The sequence below is a fragment of the Oscarella lobularis genome, chromosome 3, assembly GCF_947507565.1.
Source record: "Oscarella lobularis chromosome 3, ooOscLobu1.1, whole genome shotgun sequence".
NCBI classification, from domain to species: domain Eukaryota; kingdom Metazoa; phylum Porifera; class Homoscleromorpha; order Homosclerophorida; family Oscarellidae; genus Oscarella; species Oscarella lobularis.
The window spans coordinates 1345080-1363289 of NC_089177.1; the positions used below are offsets into that span (position 1 = coordinate 1345080).

Consider the following 18210-nt stretch of genomic DNA (forward strand, 5'->3'; position numbering starts at 1 on the left):
AGCACAAGGCAAGGATTGGGATAGGTGCAGCCGTCAGTTCCGCACACAGGTCTGTCTTCATCCGCGTTGCACTCCACAGCTAGTTTACAGCGGCAAGAGTACTCAAATCTTCCTCTGATGCGTGCCCACGTACAAGTGTAAACGCTTCCTGATGTAAGAACGAACACGCTAAATAAAGGTTTCACAACGCAGAACTTTTCCTACTTTCAAAGGCACAGAACGGTTGTCCCCATTCGTTCAAGAGACAGAATTGAGAACCAAATTCGCAGTGGAAGCTATCATAGGGAGAATCAAGTAAAAGCGTCGTCACCTCTGCAGAAATCGCTACAGCACTTACGCGTGTCACAACCCTCCGGTTCGTGAACGCTCAACGGCTAAATTGCAAATGACGCAATTTGAATTAGCTTGAGAGTACTTCTCTGCCATTACCTTGAGTGCTTTCACACCAAGAAACAGTAGGCAAGCAAACGCAAAGAAGAGCCTCATGCTTAGTTTGCCTACTGTAGAGATAGCGTTTGTACGGCAGTACCGCACCTTCTGGAAAGCCTAGTGCTCACGTGAAAAGAACTGGGATCACGTGTTTAAATTTGGGTACCAAATAGTTTAGATTTGTGACATGTCATGCCCTGGCCTGGCTGCTATAACCGATTTGATTTGCCTTCTGAACATGCGCTTTGGAAAAAAAACCGGCTTGACAAAGACAAAACTTCCTACTAGCGTTCGTTGCTTCGATGACAGCGTGTTCGCGCCGCTGGACTCAGCAAATGCTTGATAATTTGAAAAAAGAGCGATCCAAATGAAGCAGAACTTCGCCGGGAAAGATTTCAATGCCTCGTTGAGTAGTAAAGAGATTCGGAGAGGGCTCCAGGCTGCCCAAAAGAAGAGCAGGTTTAGCGAAAGACTGCGAGCATGCGCGTGCATTTTTTTGTAAGAGCGTGGGCGGGGTCTTCAGCACATGCAGAAACGAACGGACAACATACAGCCCTAAAAACAAAGAAGTGTTTGAGACATACAAACAAAAAAGCAGACAAGATTTCTAGAACACCAACGATACAGTACAAATAGCAGTAGTTTCTGCAAAGCTAATTAGCTAAACTCTATCCGGTGCTGAACCCCCCTCTTTCAACTTCGTGATTGGTTCAACAGTGTACTCTCCTGTGACAGGACACGAATTGCCACCAGAAGAGCAAACGTTAGCAACGCAATCTATTTCAGGAACACACAGCCCTATATGTGTTTCGTTAGAACGCGTACTTCATTGTACAAGCAGAGCACATTACCGTTCCTTAGCTGACCATAAAAGCTAAAGCCAGCTTCGAGAAGCGGAACCATCGAATTTTTGCGTGCGCCGGCAGGAAATACAATAGTCAGCGTGTCGTTAGACTGCCACAAACCAAAGTGGGGCAACTCATTCACGATCGACGGAGTAAAATGAAGAATTTTGGCCAATTCCTTTTCTCGAGCCACCGGTGGTAAGTTGGTCTTATCTGAAAATCGAATGCAAATATAAGATCCATGCTGGCCAAGACGCCCATTTCCGGTATGAACATCTGCAACTTCCAACTGCTTAGAAATCATCTATTACGGTAATGCCAATGATCAGTAACAAAACGCGATCTTTTATCGTGTTGTTTGTACCTTGTACTCGGAATATTTTTCTGCCGATCGCCGTGTTCTCAGCTTGGTTGTAACGCACTGATTTCCCTCCGGCTTCACAACTATTTCAGGTGCGTGATCGTTAGTTGATCTTAGATTGATTTTCACTCTCAGTTCTGTTGTCGCAGAAGGCGTTCCCGTGTCATAAAATCGAATCACAACCTATTTACGCCTCAAACTCAGAACAGAATACTCTGCACTCGGTGAGCAAATTACATAGCGCTTGATGGGATAGTTTGAGTTGGGAAGAAAGAGAGTGGGTTCGTCTTCTTGGCTAAAATAAAGAACTTTCATTGCCATTTCCGTAAGAACCTAAAAAATGACCGCATAATGTTTCACTACATAGTCTCCGACGGAGCTTTACAGCAATTGATGCATTTCCTTCGAATATTAGCTTCTTCGATACTTCAGTGTTTTCAAATGTCATCTACACAATTGTTTAGCCGAGATATCATTTTTTCCTTTTACACTTACTTTGAGATTGGCTGGAACGTTTTGAACAATAAATATAAATTCGCCTTCATCAACGTAACCGGAAGGAATAGTTCTGCACAACGAAAGTTACAATTAGCATTTACAGTAATGCCATTTCTACTCTAGGTCACAAATATTACATCAGTTCAAATGATACTTTTCTCAGCCTATGATTTTCATTATCCGAGACCGAAAGCCGATGAGGGTCCGGAATAACGTATGCTCCACGAAGCTGTCCTTCACGAAACGTTATCGATAAACTGCTTGCGTCCAAGTTGACGTCAATTCCGTCGTTCACATTTTTAACAACTATAATTATCATTGCTGTTTCAGATGTCTCTCCTCCACTGTCGGTAACGTTGCAGCAAAATCGACGATCTCCAGCAGTGACCTCCTCCTTATTGTTCAAGTACTCGACAGAACGTATTATGTTCAAATAGTAATCGGTTTCGGCCAGTCCGTTTGCAAGCACGACAAACGTTTCTGCATTTCTCTGAGATATTTCGTACGAGACATTGTCTTCTTGGGCAAGACCAGAGTCTATGCGTAAACCCTCAAAACTGCCGTCCAATGCGCCATCCATATGGCATTGAAGTCTACTCATTTTTGTGCTGTCAACATCAATCAATGTTGTCGTGTTGGGAGCAATAAATTTGGGATGACTATCCTCGGCAAAAACAATTTGATTAGAGCCTGAGAAATTTTCTGGAAAGAAACGCAGAGTTGGAGCGTCGTTGATCGGTATAACGTCAACCTAAAGTGACGTGACAATGTTAACTACCCATGTGCACAGTATTAGGATGACTTACGGTTGAGGTGAGACTGTTCGACCACATTTCACCGTCGAACACTTTGACAGTGAACACTCTGTCGAATGAGTTTATAGAAACTTTAGCAAAACTTTCTAAAATCGAACCTGCTCGCTGACGATAAATTGAATGGCTTTGTCTCAGGGTTATAGAATTGAATACCATCCAGGTACGATTCATAGAATGATGCACTAGCGTTGCCTGTAACATTCTGAAGAAGTAATAAAACTAATTAATTTAAAGTATTCTTCTTTGAAAGAAACTTACGATCATAAGTGCGTTCTGTGTTTGCTCAAGGTCAACGTCAACCTGACCAACGTTAGAAATTGGCAAAATTATTTCTCCGGATAAGTCAACGTTTTGATCATCAGAAACAATAATTTGTATTAAAGCCCTGAAATAAACAATCATCTATAGCTATATGCGATTTATCTGACTTATCTAGCTTACATAGTAAGGAAATCGCTGTCCGGATCCAAGATGCGACCGCCCTCGAAAACTTTGACCGGTGGTTCATATTGACGGTATTGGATGATAGAAGTGTTCGTCTCATGCGGAAACATTAGCGATGGACGATCATTGATGTTCACAAGATCGACCCTGTTTGACATGAAAGGAGAATACTCTTAGAGTGCATCTAATGAATACTTGACTGAAGTTGACGCTTCGTGAATTCCATCTGAAACGGTACAGCTGATTCTGCGGTATAGAGAAGGGAAAATTTCTCCCCCGTGAAAATAGTAGAGCGAATTTAGGCAATCTGCATAATCTTCTGGAGCTGCTTTTCCTCTTATCCACAAATCACCAGTGTCATTCTTGCGCTACATATCAAAAAGTACTTAGTTATTATTAGAGCGAAGTGATGCATACCGAGATGTTCAATGCTCTGCAGTTATTGGCAAAAATATACTCCTTATTTGCATCAAAACTGCTGCTTGGAGCAGATACTATCACGCAGTGGGCAAACTCAAGTTTGTGGCTACAAACAAAGATTATTAGTAGAGTTTACATGCATGTAACGTACGTAGAGTAGGTAGCGGAAGGTAAGGACTAAGAAGACTCTTTCATATAAAAACGAAAAAAAATCTAAACAAGAGACTAAGTTCTGCAGAGGCACCACCGCATACATGGCTGAGACTTTATGAAAAATTTACCTTGGATTACACGCATGCCTCGGTACAGCAGATACTGTAATTGGATATGAAGCAACTTACTTACAATAAAACATTGTCGGCATCGGAAATTGTCAAGTTGTACTGAAACACGTTTACACTGTGATGATCCCCTTCTGAAAATTGCAAAGGTATGTCTACAAAAACAACGTTTGATTTATTACGCACACTTTCTTGATATCTAATTCAATTAGGCGACCTCTGGTGTTGAAAATAATTGGCGCATTTTCGTTTTGTCCAATATGCTGAATAGCTACAGAAATTGCAGGCGACGTCTCTTTGTATACGTCGGTCACAATCAGCGACACATTTCTAAAATTTGAATAAAGAAGCATCAGCGTGTGTGCAACATACACTACGTAACAGGTGTAGTGACGCACCTAATTAAGTAGTCCGAAGGATTTTGATGAACATACGCAAGTGCTGAAAGAAAAACATTCAAATCAAGATTTTCGGTTCGAGAGAACGTGTAGACCAGAGTGCTGCAAAGAAATCGTGTTTACCGTAATATAGACATAGGACAGCGCGGTCTATACTCATCTCCCAATGGAGCAACGTTATTAGATGGCCTGCCATTAGAAAAGAGCTCCTGTTCCGAAACCCTTCCTAAATTTAGAGCTGCACTTCTCGCCTCGATTATCTAATGAAATGCAAACAATCGTCAGTTGTAAGAAAGAAGAAGAGCTACAACGATAATGTACGGTTTCGATGTCCGAATGGATGTTTACAACACCCGAAAGCGTCACTTGCACAGATTCCCAGCCCTAAATTCAACCCTAATCAATTAAGATATACAAAAATGAAATTCTTTAGGATTACGTTATTTCCTAAATCTCCACTAACGAATTTGTGCGGATTGGGTATCAGCCATAGAATTGTATTTGGAGCGGAATATTGCAATGTGATATCTTGCAGAAAATTGGGTGAACCGAAGTGAAGAACTTGGACTGAACAAAACACTAATAAAAAGAAAATAAACTCTCCAGCGTTCCTCTCTTTATTTTATGCAACGCTTACGCCTGCACCGAGGAAAGGGCAAATCCCATAATCCTCCCTCTAAGCAAGTAAGCTCTGTCTCTCCGCACGCAGTTAGATTTTTCTTGCAACCGAAAATGGATTTGATTCCTGAAGTTCTGACGCTGACGTTGCCCATAAATGATGCATCAGGCAACGGACAAATGCCTAATAAATTAAAGCAAAATTACCATTTGGAGAAATAAATGACCGTAAACTAAAGTGCTACTTTACACATAGTTGCACGACCAAGAACTTATAAACTACCAATAGCTCTGAATAGAATATTTTACGCAAATGAGTACTCACATGTTAGATTGCTTCCTGTCCAAATAGCGCTATCAGTGCACTCGCGCCACTTTTCGCCCACAAAAACACCATTTTCATAACAGAGATGGGTAGCAGTTGTACCTCTGTAATGAATAGTGTCACTGTATTTTATAGCATAAAAACCGTGTGGCTTCTCCAACAAAGAACATCCAAGACAGTCATTGAAATTGACGGGAGACGGTGAACTCCAGCGGCTATTTACGTGATAGAATATTTCTCCATGACTAACGTTATTATCAACGAGTTTTCCAGTGGCAAGAATGATATGAATGCTTCCGTTTGCGACGTAGTCGATATTTTGTCGAATTATAAATATCATTTCGCCGTTTACTGTAGTAGCATTGGAATCGAGAATCGTCGTGTCGTTTGCAATTATCATCGGTTCTCCATAAAATGACGCTTTGCGTTTCTGAACTTGTAGAGATCCGTCTCTCAAACTGAAGAAGGCTGTGACGATATCAGAATTGCACATCGCCCCGTTTACGCTGAGTCCAATGCCTATCCAGAAGTCTCCAGCACTTCTTTTTATTTCTGTGGTTAGCACAGATTTGTTCGGATTGTACGACCATCTTGCTGTCATAGTAACGGAATAGCTACCAGCCTCGCTTCCTTCCATATCGCAGCTACGCCCTAAATGCAAATAACAATAGTGAATATTTTACCACCGTCTAAAACTTTCTAAATACATGTAGTATTGGCAATAGTTTGGCTTATGTTGCACAACTCGCCATGGTATCCGTTGAAACAACTGCACACAAACCCACGTTTGTTTGAAGTGCAATCTCCATGAACACATGGATCCATGGCACAATAATTAAAGCCAATAATAACTTGTGCAATGGCTGAAGTGGCGTTTTCATCATCCGTTGCTGCGCATTCGATCACACGATTACCGGGTGTCAGAAGGCTCTGATCGTTGTGAAAGTAGTATATAGACATAACGGCGGACTTATAATTTCTGACTGATGCCAAACCACCGATTATTAAAGAAACAGTGTCTGACTCAGTGCGGTTGATGTCAACGCTGAGGTCGTAAAGAGTTGTGAGCGTCTCGTTTACTCCGATGATTTCGAGAACGCCATCTGTTGCATTTCGAAGAAGACAGGTAAACTGGTTTAAATTGCTGCTATCAACATCTTCTAATGTAGTCGTATTTGGAAACACCAAGAGTGGTAAGCCTTTTCGAAACGTTGCAAAAGACACCAATGATTCAGAAATAGGTAAAGCATAAGGATCAGCTTCGGGGTTGAACTGAAGAATAGGAGCATCATTAACAGGAATGACAATAATCTACAAACAAATACGTGTTTTACACCGATACATCTGACCAAAGACAAAATCCAAACCGTTGTTTGAATGACGTTCGAAGCTAATTCGTTGTCGAAAACTTGAAGTGCAAACAACCTTATGTAAAAGACAGTTGAACAAGGTAGTAGATCATGTATCCCTTATTAAACTACTACCTGTTGTCAGACGTAAGTCTGAAAGGCTGTTCATTGCTGCTTTGAAACAGTAGACCACGGACGAAAGCTTGATATTCTTCTTTAGTTGCGTTTCCAGTCACATTCTTTTATTTCAAATAAATTTACACTGAAATTGCATACGCGTGAAATCGTCTTACCCATTCTAGCTCTCCATCGCTTTCGGTCATGATGATTTCTAGGTTAGATGATTGGGTAGAAAAAATGACGCTATCGTTCCTCTCATTTTGTTGTGCGCTCCTGTGCAGCCCCAGCGCTTTTACACGAGCTCTATTAATAACGTATAGCGTCAATAACGAGAAATAACGTGAACTGCGTCTCTTACTTTTGAATAAAACTGTCTTCATCTGATATTACAAGAGACTCAAATACTGCCACCGGATCACCGTACTGAACATAGGTCTTGGATATTTCTGTTGCATTTCCATCAATTGTCAAAGATGGAGGGTCGTTTACATTGAAGAGATTGATTCTACATAAACGTAGCACAATTATATTGTACTGCTCTAAAATCTAAGTATTAGATTCTACCTGATGGTTGTAATTCCAATGTGTATTCCGTCAGAAAGAGAACACTGAACGTCTCGCCGAATTAGGGAGAAAACTTCTCCAAGGAAATCATATTGAATCGTATTAAAACATTGCTCATACGCTTGGCTATTATTAGAGCCAGTTATTGTCAAGGTTCCATTGACAGTATAATACTAAAGAAGTTGGGTGAAAATCAGAATTGTATTATTTAATTAGGGTACATGTCAACATTACGTTTGTCGTGAAATAAGGACAATCAGCGCGCAGAATGTCTCTTTCCGGTAAATACGAAGAATCGTCGACTGCAGTCAAACTGCAAAATCCGTTTGGAAACTCTAGACTGATGAGCAAATAAACTAAAATTCCAAACTCTTTTAGTTGCCGTTTACGTCTCGTGATCGGCGTCAAAAATGTCAAGAGGCTTTTGAAACAGAGTTATTGGGCCTTCGCCTTCCGTAAAATTGATCGCTTGGTCTAGCCATTTTGAAAACATTACAGGAGAAAATTCGTTGTAGCGTCTTTCTTACGATTGGGAGTTAGCACTGGACTGTTGTCGTTTATTGCAGAATGCTGTACAGTAATGTGTACTTTTGATGATTTTCGGTCGTAGATGTCAACAGCAAAAACAGTCAAATTTCTTCTCAAAAAAAGAAGAAGTGAAATACAGGTGCACCGTCATCTATGTCTTGCTCACCTTTCAAGATAGTCAGTTGGACTGGTATCTTTGTAAGCAAGAGTAAAAAGAAAAGCCGAGATGTTGAGCTTGCCGTATCGATTGAAGGTATATATTACTCGACTGCAAGAATCAATATAAAGAAGTACTCTAAATATCGTACTTTTCTTACTCAAACTGAAACGAAACCGACGAAGAATTTGCAAGTCCGCTGAGTGAAAAATCCGCTTCACTGACTCGGGATGAATTGATGGCAAGTTGTTTATCATGCACAATCTATATCAATACGCATCAGAGCCTTAAGCTATTCTGTGTCAACTATACCTCTTCATCACTAGAGCTGGAGTTTCTTATTCCCTTCAAGCAAACGATAACACTTTTCCAACCCTAAACAGAAACGGTCAAAAAATTAGAAAAAAACAATTTTCTCCACCTCGTCTCCAAGTTTTCTTGTGTCCAATACGATTGACTGTGGAAATAGCCAGAGTACCGATCCTGCTGTCGTATACTGAAGGTCAATTGGCATATCACTATCCACAGTAATGTTTTGCACGTTGCAAAACACTAATCGTAAGTAAAAAGGAAATGCAATCAAACCTAATAATGAACTATCTCAGGATCTTACGTTTGCAGTCTGGATATGGATAATCCCATTCGCCATCGGCTTGACAGATCAGCCGATTTTTCCCACAAACCGCAAGCCCATCCTCACAACGAAAGGTAACGTTGCTACCCAAAATTAGGTCAGACCCTTGGACAAACGCAATGTTTGCAAAACCGTTTGCCGGCACCACAGGATCTTCGCACGGTTCTGGACAAAAAGAACATAATTATAATTCGTCGACGCTGCAGACACCGACTAGTCACTTACTAAGGCATTGAGGCTCAGCTCCTGTCCAAATTCCACCCACGCATTGCCTCGATTGATTGCCTAACAACAAGTGAGTACCGTTGCAAGAGTACGTGGCAATCACTCCGTCGGATAGAAAATTGTCACTGTATTCAATCGGATGAGAATTGACTATACTTTCCAAATCCGAGCATCCGAGGCAACGCGTCTGGAAGTCGATTATCGTTGGCGACGAGAACTGGTAACTGAAGTGAAAGTCTGAGCTGCTTGCATTGTGTAGGCCACTAGAGAAGACGAAGAATGCGTCTTCAACGAGAAAATTCTCAACGTCCTGCAAGTTCGAACTGCTGAGGTTGCGTGTTATCACCACGTGCATTGTGCCGTTAGTAATCCACCCTTCTGCCTTGAAAACTTTCGAATGATTCAAATAAACTGTCGATGTCCTATCGATTGACGAGACTTCGTCTCGTACGTGAAGAGACCCATCAGACAGATCAAAGTAGACGATTGACCAGTCAACCAACGCTCTGTCTGACGTATTGGCACTTAAACCAAAGCCTATCCAATGAGATTCGTTTCCAATGATCGGTCGTTTGACTTCGACTGTCAACGATTGTTCTGCAAAGTTGTATAGCCAACGAGATTCAAGGCAGGAGGATGGTACACTTGGCTTGTTGCATCCGTACATGCTGCAGTCATTCCCTACAAAAATAATTAGAGACTTCATAAAGAAATTGATTAAACAATTTTTATTACATTTCAAAGAAGGCTTCTCAATTTCGCACAAATCGCCTTCGAATTCATCTGAGCAATTGCAGTAGAATCCATTTCCATCCAAGATGCATGTACCATTGTTGATACAAGGATTAGACACGCAGTAGTTGAGATCGATTTCGCAAAGAGAGCCGTTGAAACCGAAATTGCATAGACACTCGAATTCACCGGAGCCCGGCTGACTGCCTTCTTTCAAGACACATCGGCCGTTGGAGGTACAGGGACAGTCGACGAGACGAATTTCGGGAGAGTATGACGAGCTCGTTCCGTTGCATTCGTCGACGGCAATAAAGGAAACGTTGTAAGTTTCATTGCGGCTTGCATTGTGCGGTATAAACCACGTCCAAAGTCCATCACTGGAAAAGTCGAAAGCGTTTCCGCCGAAATCGACAACTTCGAACTGCACGGAACGATTCTCGGGATCGTTCGCCGACAAGTTGAACTGAAATTCGTATCCCCGTAGCAATGACAACGTGCCAGGTGACGTGATCGTCGGATTTTCGTTATCTATAAAAGAATTATTATAAGCATCGATTGCAGGCCAACGTGCCGACGGCCTCGCGCTTAGAGGTCGTTCGCTGCGGCTTTGTGCAGCACAATCGTATTGGAATCGTGGCCAAGCAGAAATTTTCGTAATACTGTATACCAAAATTTCCATCGTTTAACCAAGCCCGCTAATTTACTCAAGGATCGTCATCGCGTCCGGCTACGACGCTAGACGCTACGCGGAACAGCGCTATTCCAAACCTATTCTTTCGCTGAAACCCGTTTCATTAACTTGAGGCAAGCACTGCTGACACCAATCAAGTGGATTCGCTTCCCTGTCTGCGAAGCAGTGGCCTCGAATCAAACACGTATTATTCTGCGAGATATTATACGTAAGCGAATATTTCTTCCAACTTTTGAAGTCACCTTTCTGACGCAACTCCCCGCTTCTGGACAGTCGTAGCACACGGAATCAAAAGACGAATACGCCAGTGCGTCGCTGAACACTCTGCCGTCAACCGTAACGCGGACTGAAAGGTGATCCACCGGCTCCGTTTCAACTTCAACGGATTCTTCTGGCTGCACCCTGGAAGGCGGCAATGCGCAAGTCACTTCGTAAATACTTTGAAATTGCGAGAGGACTTGAAATTCTTCCCCTGTTTCCTGATTTCGAAGGCAGATTACACACACACAAAAACGATCTTTTCGGCATAGGCGTACCTGTCGTTCTACTATGCAAGACAAATTTTCGTTGTTCAAGAAGCCCTCCCCTACTACAAAAGCCGTACGACATGGTTTCAATCTTCGATCGCACACGCCGTCGTTTGTGAACGTAATGAGAATGGGCGCGGCGTTCGAGTCAATGGAACAGTCTGGACCGGTGAAGTTGGCTTGACAAATGCACGTCGAATTGACGCATTGGCCGCGATTGCTGCAATCACGTGGACACACAGACGACGCGATTATAGACGGCAGAGACGGCTGGACAAGAAATAGTTGACTTGCGTCCACTGACGTGTCATTTGTAATCGTTATGTTGGGTTTCCAGTAGTCCACGTCGTCGGCCAAACTTTCCTCGCACTGCTGCAGTACCGACTCCAAATACGCACTTGCAGTAGACAAGTCATCGGACAACTAGAAGCGAAGATTTTTACTGCGACCTGAATAGAAGCAAAAAATTGCTGCACAACTAACTTTGATGTCTTCTACGCAGGATTCAATGGTATCGTTGGAAATTGCATTGATAACGCCGTCTTCTATGCACGCTTTTGCAACGGGTGACGCTGTCAAAACACGGTTACATTCGTCTACAGCCGCGCTTTTAGTGATGTTGCTCGGCGTTGGAAATTGAAATACAGGTGGCGAAGCCGTTGGATCAAACACAAACTCGTAGTCGTCGTCGACGTCGTCTTCGTCGGTCGGTACGTCGTCTGGTCCGGCAACGGCACGCTTGCTTCGCAGATCTTGGCCAACTTCGGTCCATTGGTTGCCAGCAAAAGCTTTTGGTTGGATGAGAAGGGACTGCTGGAAGAGTGGACAAGTGAAAGAATCTGTCGTGAGTGTTCCGTCCGGTTTTGTGCACAAGCAAAACTTCCCAGTCGTAGGATTGTTCACTGCGTCCGTGTTTTCGGTGTCAGTTATCGTTTGAACAACATCAGAGCTAAACAAGTTTTCATCTTTTGGTACCCTGTGCGCAAGAAATAAAAATTATAAACTACGCAAGTTGAATGCGAACCTCCACGTGTCAACGAAAGCATTTTTTGCAATCGATCCTGGATCTTTTGTATACGTCACGCCATCACTCCCTATCATATCGTCGCTCTTGTCTCCGTTATTGTTTCCGCAAAATCCGTCTGTTTTCTCGTCGTCGTCTTCTGCCACGCGAACGAAGACACTCATTCCCCAATAGCTGGCGTCAACTTTCACCGCAGCACCCGATGGAAGTTGAATCTGACAAAATAATAAGTTTGTTAGAAAGAGCAAAGGTATCGGCAGTGTGATAACTAAACCATTTTTTTCACCTGAATCGCGGCTCGTGGACACACGCAGCGGTCTACTACTAGCCCCGGACCCACGAACTTTGTTAGCTGGGAGAGGCCTCGGTCCGTGACTAGCTATGTATAATGTATTTTCACCTTAAACTGTGTTCCTGAAGGATTTTTGTAGACCCCAAAGCCTGTTTGTAATGGACCAGCGCTGTGTTTTCGAATTCTTGGAGGTATGTTGTAAATTTTTGTCTCAGGGTCTCGTTGTTGCCAAAAGCATTGATCAATTGATACGATGTCGTTGCCCTCTCGTACAGCCACACCACAGTGACAGCTCACACTGGTGTATGATTGACGACAGGTCCAAATTCTTGACTGAATCTGCGAAAAAAATGAATTACTGCCGAGAACGAAAAACACTGCATGTAAGAAAAAGTCGATCGCAATGCCGAGTTCTAAACAACAAATAAGCAACTTTAAGCGTTAATTAATGCAAAATTGCAAGAAGCAAATTATTCTTTCTTAATAAAGTAGCTTCTGAAGCCAACTCTTTTGGAGTCATACCTCTAAGACTCCCATTGTTCGTTCTGGACTTTTGTTTCTCACAAGCCAAAAATCTCCAACGCCGTAATAATGATAATAACTTAAACAAATGGTTTTGCAAATTACATGTATGAGGCGGAGTTGCTCTCTTACTCTCCGTCAAACGTGGTAAAATGAGGATCTCCCGTTCCGTGGCAATATGCAGACCTTACATTGCGTGAGGTAACCTATAAAAGCAAAGACAGAGATTAGAGATTGCTAGAACAACGCTTAAGCATTAAAGTTGTAGCGCGAATAATTATAAGAACGTCAGTTAATGATTGGTACAGGTATGTGCAATTCTTCTAAACCCGTTGCTTATATGCGTCTCCCGTGCGTTTTGTAAAGATAATCTGATCGATATGTACATTGTTAGAATCGTACTCTGATAGATTTTTTCCTTAGCTGAAGCCATTCGAATGGTGTCTTCTTTGCAAAAAGATCCGGAAGAACGAAGCTTTTGTCCACTTCGATGAATTGATCTTGTTGACCGTCTTCAACTTGATCTCGGACGCCAGCAATTTCAAAAGTTTGAGGAGTATTCCAATTATCTTTCTCGAAACGAATTCCACAGACAGATGAAAGAACTTCGTCTTGGGCCAAAAATTGCCGGTTCCCTATGGCGATGTCTAAATGACAAGTAGTGGAGCCTTCACAAACCACTGGCACAGTCGGCTTGACAACAATTTTATATTTGTCAACCGGATCATTTTCGCTAATTATTAATGTCAGAGGGTCTACCTAAATGAAATGATTCAACATTCATTGGAGCTATTATTCAATTAGCACTAGTGCTTCTTACTGATAATCCAGCAAAAAATGCAGAGCTTCTTAGCTCAAGAGAGAAAGTAGTTTGATCTTTGAATCTAGCTTTAACAATGCAGACAAGCTGCAAGATCAATTTGAAAGTATTAATTGAAATCAAGAAATTTGAACGTACGTGAAAACCAATTTGAACAGAATTCAGAGGGGCATTCGGTGCTATTGCAAATATATCACGCAATGAAACCGCAGCTAGCGTTGCGTCTTCAATGACAGACGTCGTCGCTTCGACGCCGTCTTTCTCCCATGCAATGAAATAATGAACATTTTCATTGGGACCAAAGATCTGACATTGAAATACGACTTCGTCGTGATTTGTCGCTACTTCTCTAGACGCGGGCGTAAGAAGAGGCTTCTGCTGTAATACTGGATAAGCATCTATATGCAGTAGCCATTGTCTTTACTAGAACGCTTTCCTATGTTGCGTCAGCATACCAACACACTGCCCTTCTCGAACGACCTGATTCGTAGCACAGCTTGGTGCACCTTACAAAATAAATTAAAGAGGAACGATAAAATAATTTCAAGTGCATTCAAACGGCTATACTTGAGCAATAAGCGATGGAGCAGGCTGCCGGGACAGTTAGATAGTAGATGGTCTCTTCGCCGCACAACCGAGCGCAAACGTCTTGAGAAAAGAAGCAACAATCAATAAAGTTGATGCATCCTTTGAGTTTCTTCGTTTCTCCGGCAACCGTTGGCGGATCGTCTGTAACACTTATAGGAGCAGTGGTGCCGCAGCGACCGACGTCGACGCACTGATCGACATCGCCAACAGGTTTTCGCACAGGAATTGGAAATGTATTGCCGTCATCGTCGATGAAGCGATACCACCCCTCCGTAAGGTCCGTATCGCAGATTTCCTCCCCAGAGACCACTACCGTGTCTACTCCTCTATTCAGGACTTTCGGAATCTTCATCACACCATCTAGTGATTCTACTGTAAGACGAAAAAGACAAAGGAATGAAATAAGGGTGTCGCGTACCTAAATACTATAGTAGAAAATAAAAGAATTCCAAAATTGAACCAAAGTATAATGTTGAAGACAATAAACAGAGATGAATAGCTAAGTCGTGCCAATTAGATTAGGCTAATTCTAGTAAACTTACATGTCGGGCAAGGATTGTCAGTTGGACAGTCAAATGAAGATGTTGTTCCAAAGCAAACTGCAAAACAAAGATTACGGACTTTAAACTGATTACTACAAGAGCTATGCAAATTAATTAATTAATTAATTAATAAACAAACTCCCTAATGTGCAAACTCCCTAATGTGCTGGGTGCTAGCCCCAGACCCTACGCCGAAGGTGGCTCGGATGGAAACCCTCGCCCCAAAAGGCTAGCTGGGTGTCTAAGTTACCTAACAAAACGGGCTTGGGTCCGAACATCACACATCCGAATCCTCGTCCTATTTTATATAATAGTTTTCGCGTCACATGATCTAAAGTAGGTGTGCCATTGGGGCGTGCCAAGCATGTGCACTAAAGTAATCATCACTACATTCCGCTCTCCCCTGCTGATTTTACAAGCTGGAAAGGTTCTTTGAGCCCTTTTAGACGCCAGTTGAACATTTCGCGCCTAACACCCCCGAATCCCAATAAATTACGCCCCCCACACATGCAGTGCAAGACAACCGGTTCTGCCATTATAATGGGTTCGTATTGCGAGTAAAACAGGGGACAGCTTGTCAGGGCTTGCAAATCGCTAGCGGAATGGGCGTTATTCGCTAGCGTGCGAAAAGGTAGAGTAATAGAATTTGCATCGTTCACTCAAGGATCACTCGGTCTCTGGCTGTCAACTCCCTAACTTGCCGATAAGGCGATAACATACCTCTAGTCGACGTCAGCATGCAACACGGTCAGCGAACCGACTTTCTACGTACATCATTGCCCCGGCGGTGTTTGCTTGGGGCTGGATCGAGCATGCGCATTTGATTCAGCAGATTTGCCACGCCGCCACTCGCCACCGTCTCGCCACCGGCCTTTGCCGCCACAACAGTACACTGTTGTGGTACCACTAGCGTGCTTTTACACACTACGGATTCCCTCACTACGAGGGACGCGCGTGACTGCATGCTAGAGAAACAGACGGACTCCCGCGCCGTTTCCCCCCTCGCTCCTATCGTCCGTTCTTATCGTGCGCGCAAGAGACTCTAAGAGGGTGGTTCAAATTAGGAGATCATGCAGCTATAATTACTTTCAATGGTCGAGGCAATGATTTAGTCTGCTCTCCCCGTCTTGCTGTCTAGCTCATACAGGATAACCTAATAGCATTTATTGTCGTCCAATACAGCATGCATGGTCCGCAGTAAGCGCAATAAAAATGAAATTTCTGTAGGAGTTTGGCAAACGAATAAAACCAATAAAGTTTGAAGGAGAGATTTTTGGGCATATCGTGGAGCAGTTGTCAGTTACAGCTACTGTTCTACTTACGGAAGATGCAAAGAATGCTGATACAGTGACTCCGACTCCCAGTCATGGCATGCGCATGGACAGCTGGGTTGGCCTTTTACGGAACGGTACGAGACCCGCGGCAAGTTTGGAAAGACGTTGAACAGACCAAGGCTAGATTTAGAGTGAGGCAGCCCAAACACAGTTGTCTCTATAATTTCGTCTCGTCCGCCCCCTTTCGGACTAAAGGCTATTGACTCAATGCGGCGGTGGATTAGCTGCGGTCCGCGGAGGCGGAGAATGCAAACAGTGTTACCAGAGGCAATCAAGTAAGAGAAGTAATTAATTAATTAACTTAAGCGTTTCATTTTGAAGACATACAGGAAAATCGATCGAGCCATTAGTTATAAGTGCAGCAGAAGCCATGCTAGCGTATTTTGTGTGTTTGTGTGCACTAATCGAGTATAAGATTTTCGAGTGCAGAGAAGATACTCTAAAAAGTAATTTGTACGTGCACAGAGTCAGGCTTTTTGCTAATCGTACATAGATCTAAACTTAGACAGAAGAAAGTGCCACTAATAATTAGACTGCAAAGGAAAAGGTTATTTCGTAGAAGGCTCTAAGGTGGTATAGACCATCTTGGCTACTTATCATAATTTTCAAATGATGGAGACCTGGCAGCAGTGTAGACGTTTGAAAAGGAGACTGCATATTATTTGATGTAACGGGTCCCATTGTGCAACCGCCAGGCCCAGCACCAGAAGAAGCAGCGGAAACAACTTGATCACCGTTAACTGCAATGGTCATTGATTCATAGCCAGAATCTTCCGTTTCCCCCTCGCCTGACCAGTCTATTAGTAAAGAACTTGGGTTTATTAGATAAAAAGTTGCTGAAGCGTTTCCTTCCTGAGCATGAGGATTGTTTCCAATGTCACCACAATCGCTTGAATTTTCGAAGTTAAACTTTAGTCTACTTCCTCTCTGAAAAACCTTCCAAGGTGAAAGTAATACAGCACTCGGTTCATTGTATATTCTTTTCGAGCCGTTGTGGCCTCCTAAAATAAATCCAGTATCTGAGAAAACCCATTTTAGCTCAAGTTCGCTCTCATCTAAAAGTCGCTCGTGAGAATACCAAAATAAAAAAATGCGTAGTCTTTACCAGTAAAAGAAACATCAATTTTGATATTGAAAACTGAGTTTTCCATCCAACAATTACACACATCCAAACGATTCTCTTCGATATCTTGTTTGGCAAATAAAGTGACATCAAAAACTTTTTTTTCCGAGTTTTGTATTTTCTGTGATAAAGTAACTCTGCCAAAGCTGTCGAGCGAAAGCTCAGGTGGCACATTTGTGCTGGTAAATCTTTTAAGTCCCGATTGAAGCCGATGACGATGACATTTATTTGACAGCTTTTGTCGAAGTTGGCTGCTAATGTCAAAAACCACCGATGCAGCAGGAGTTTTGACGTGAATAATTAGAAGTAATAAATAAACTTCCTCAGGTGATACTTTAAAGCACTCGCAAGAGCATTCGAAAAGCTGCAGTGCACATATTGGCGCTGCTGAAAGGGGCACTGTAACGGTTGTTAAACATATACTACTATTAAAGTTCTTACGTTTGCTAATCGTTTTGCGCCCGTTTTGCTGGCATTGTGTGCTTCGGCTACGAGAACGAAGCGTTTTAACTCTGTAATGACGGGCGTTCTGTGACGTAACTGGTCCACGCAGCTACCCGGATACAAAAAATGAACCGGCGTTTACGTCAAAGGCGTCACCTGCCGAGAAAGTTTGAAAGAAAAAAGTGTAGATCGTAAGGACTGAAACCGTTCGGTAATGACTTGAATTCGCTAACTACAAGCGGAAACGAGATAAAGCCGGAAACGCGCTTTTGTTCGTCATGCATTTCATGCTGTCTTCCGTGCCTTTCCGTCCGTATGTCTGTAAACCTGTAATTGCACAACGTGGGCGAACCTTTGCACATGATAAATTAAGTGGGACAATGAGCGGAAAAGCACGGAAGACAGCATCGAATACATGACGCACAAAAGCGCGTTTCCGGCTTTATCTCCTTTCCGCTTTTAGTTAGCGAATGCAAGTCAGTACAGAACGGTTTCAGTCCTTACGATCTACACTTTTTTCTTTCAAACTTTCTTGGCAGGTGACGCCTTCGACATAAACT

The 18210-nt window shown here is 42.7% G+C and overlaps 1 protein-coding gene across 1 annotated transcript; it reads right to left on the reverse strand.

Annotated features, from left to right (window-relative positions):
- Nucleotides 1–1090: 1090 nt before the first annotated feature.
- Nucleotides 1091–16150, reverse strand: LOC136184388 (uncharacterized). Its single transcript, XM_065971280.1, has 52 exons — nucleotides 16072–16150; nucleotides 14750–14806; nucleotides 14187–14579; nucleotides 14075–14125; nucleotides 13758–14017; nucleotides 13620–13706; nucleotides 13202–13558; nucleotides 12932–13005; nucleotides 12800–12878; nucleotides 12386–12616; nucleotides 11986–12200; nucleotides 11445–11937; nucleotides 10971–11384; nucleotides 10677–10913; nucleotides 10512–10626; nucleotides 9747–10271; nucleotides 9012–9692; nucleotides 8766–8951; nucleotides 8574–8704; nucleotides 8465–8527; nucleotides 8313–8416; nucleotides 8162–8263; nucleotides 7995–8104; nucleotides 7857–7941; nucleotides 7702–7807; nucleotides 7468–7640; nucleotides 7262–7408; nucleotides 7077–7206; nucleotides 6919–7022; nucleotides 6802–6859; nucleotides 6142–6745; nucleotides 5435–6085; nucleotides 5129–5293; nucleotides 4931–5070; nucleotides 4813–4875; nucleotides 4648–4751; nucleotides 4492–4593; nucleotides 4311–4423; nucleotides 4158–4248; nucleotides 3810–3918; nucleotides 3588–3760; nucleotides 3390–3539; nucleotides 3207–3333; nucleotides 3047–3150; nucleotides 2940–2997; nucleotides 2271–2884; nucleotides 2131–2203; nucleotides 2021–2083; nucleotides 1873–1968; nucleotides 1639–1818; nucleotides 1281–1578; nucleotides 1091–1227 (listed from the first exon to the last, which is right to left on the reverse strand). The coding sequence occupies exons 1-52, from the start codon at nucleotides 16115–16117 to the stop codon at nucleotides 1091–1093; spliced, it is 10029 nt and encodes a 3342-aa protein (XP_065827352.1). The 5' UTR covers nucleotides 16118–16150.
- Nucleotides 16151–18210: the final 2060 nt, after the last annotated feature.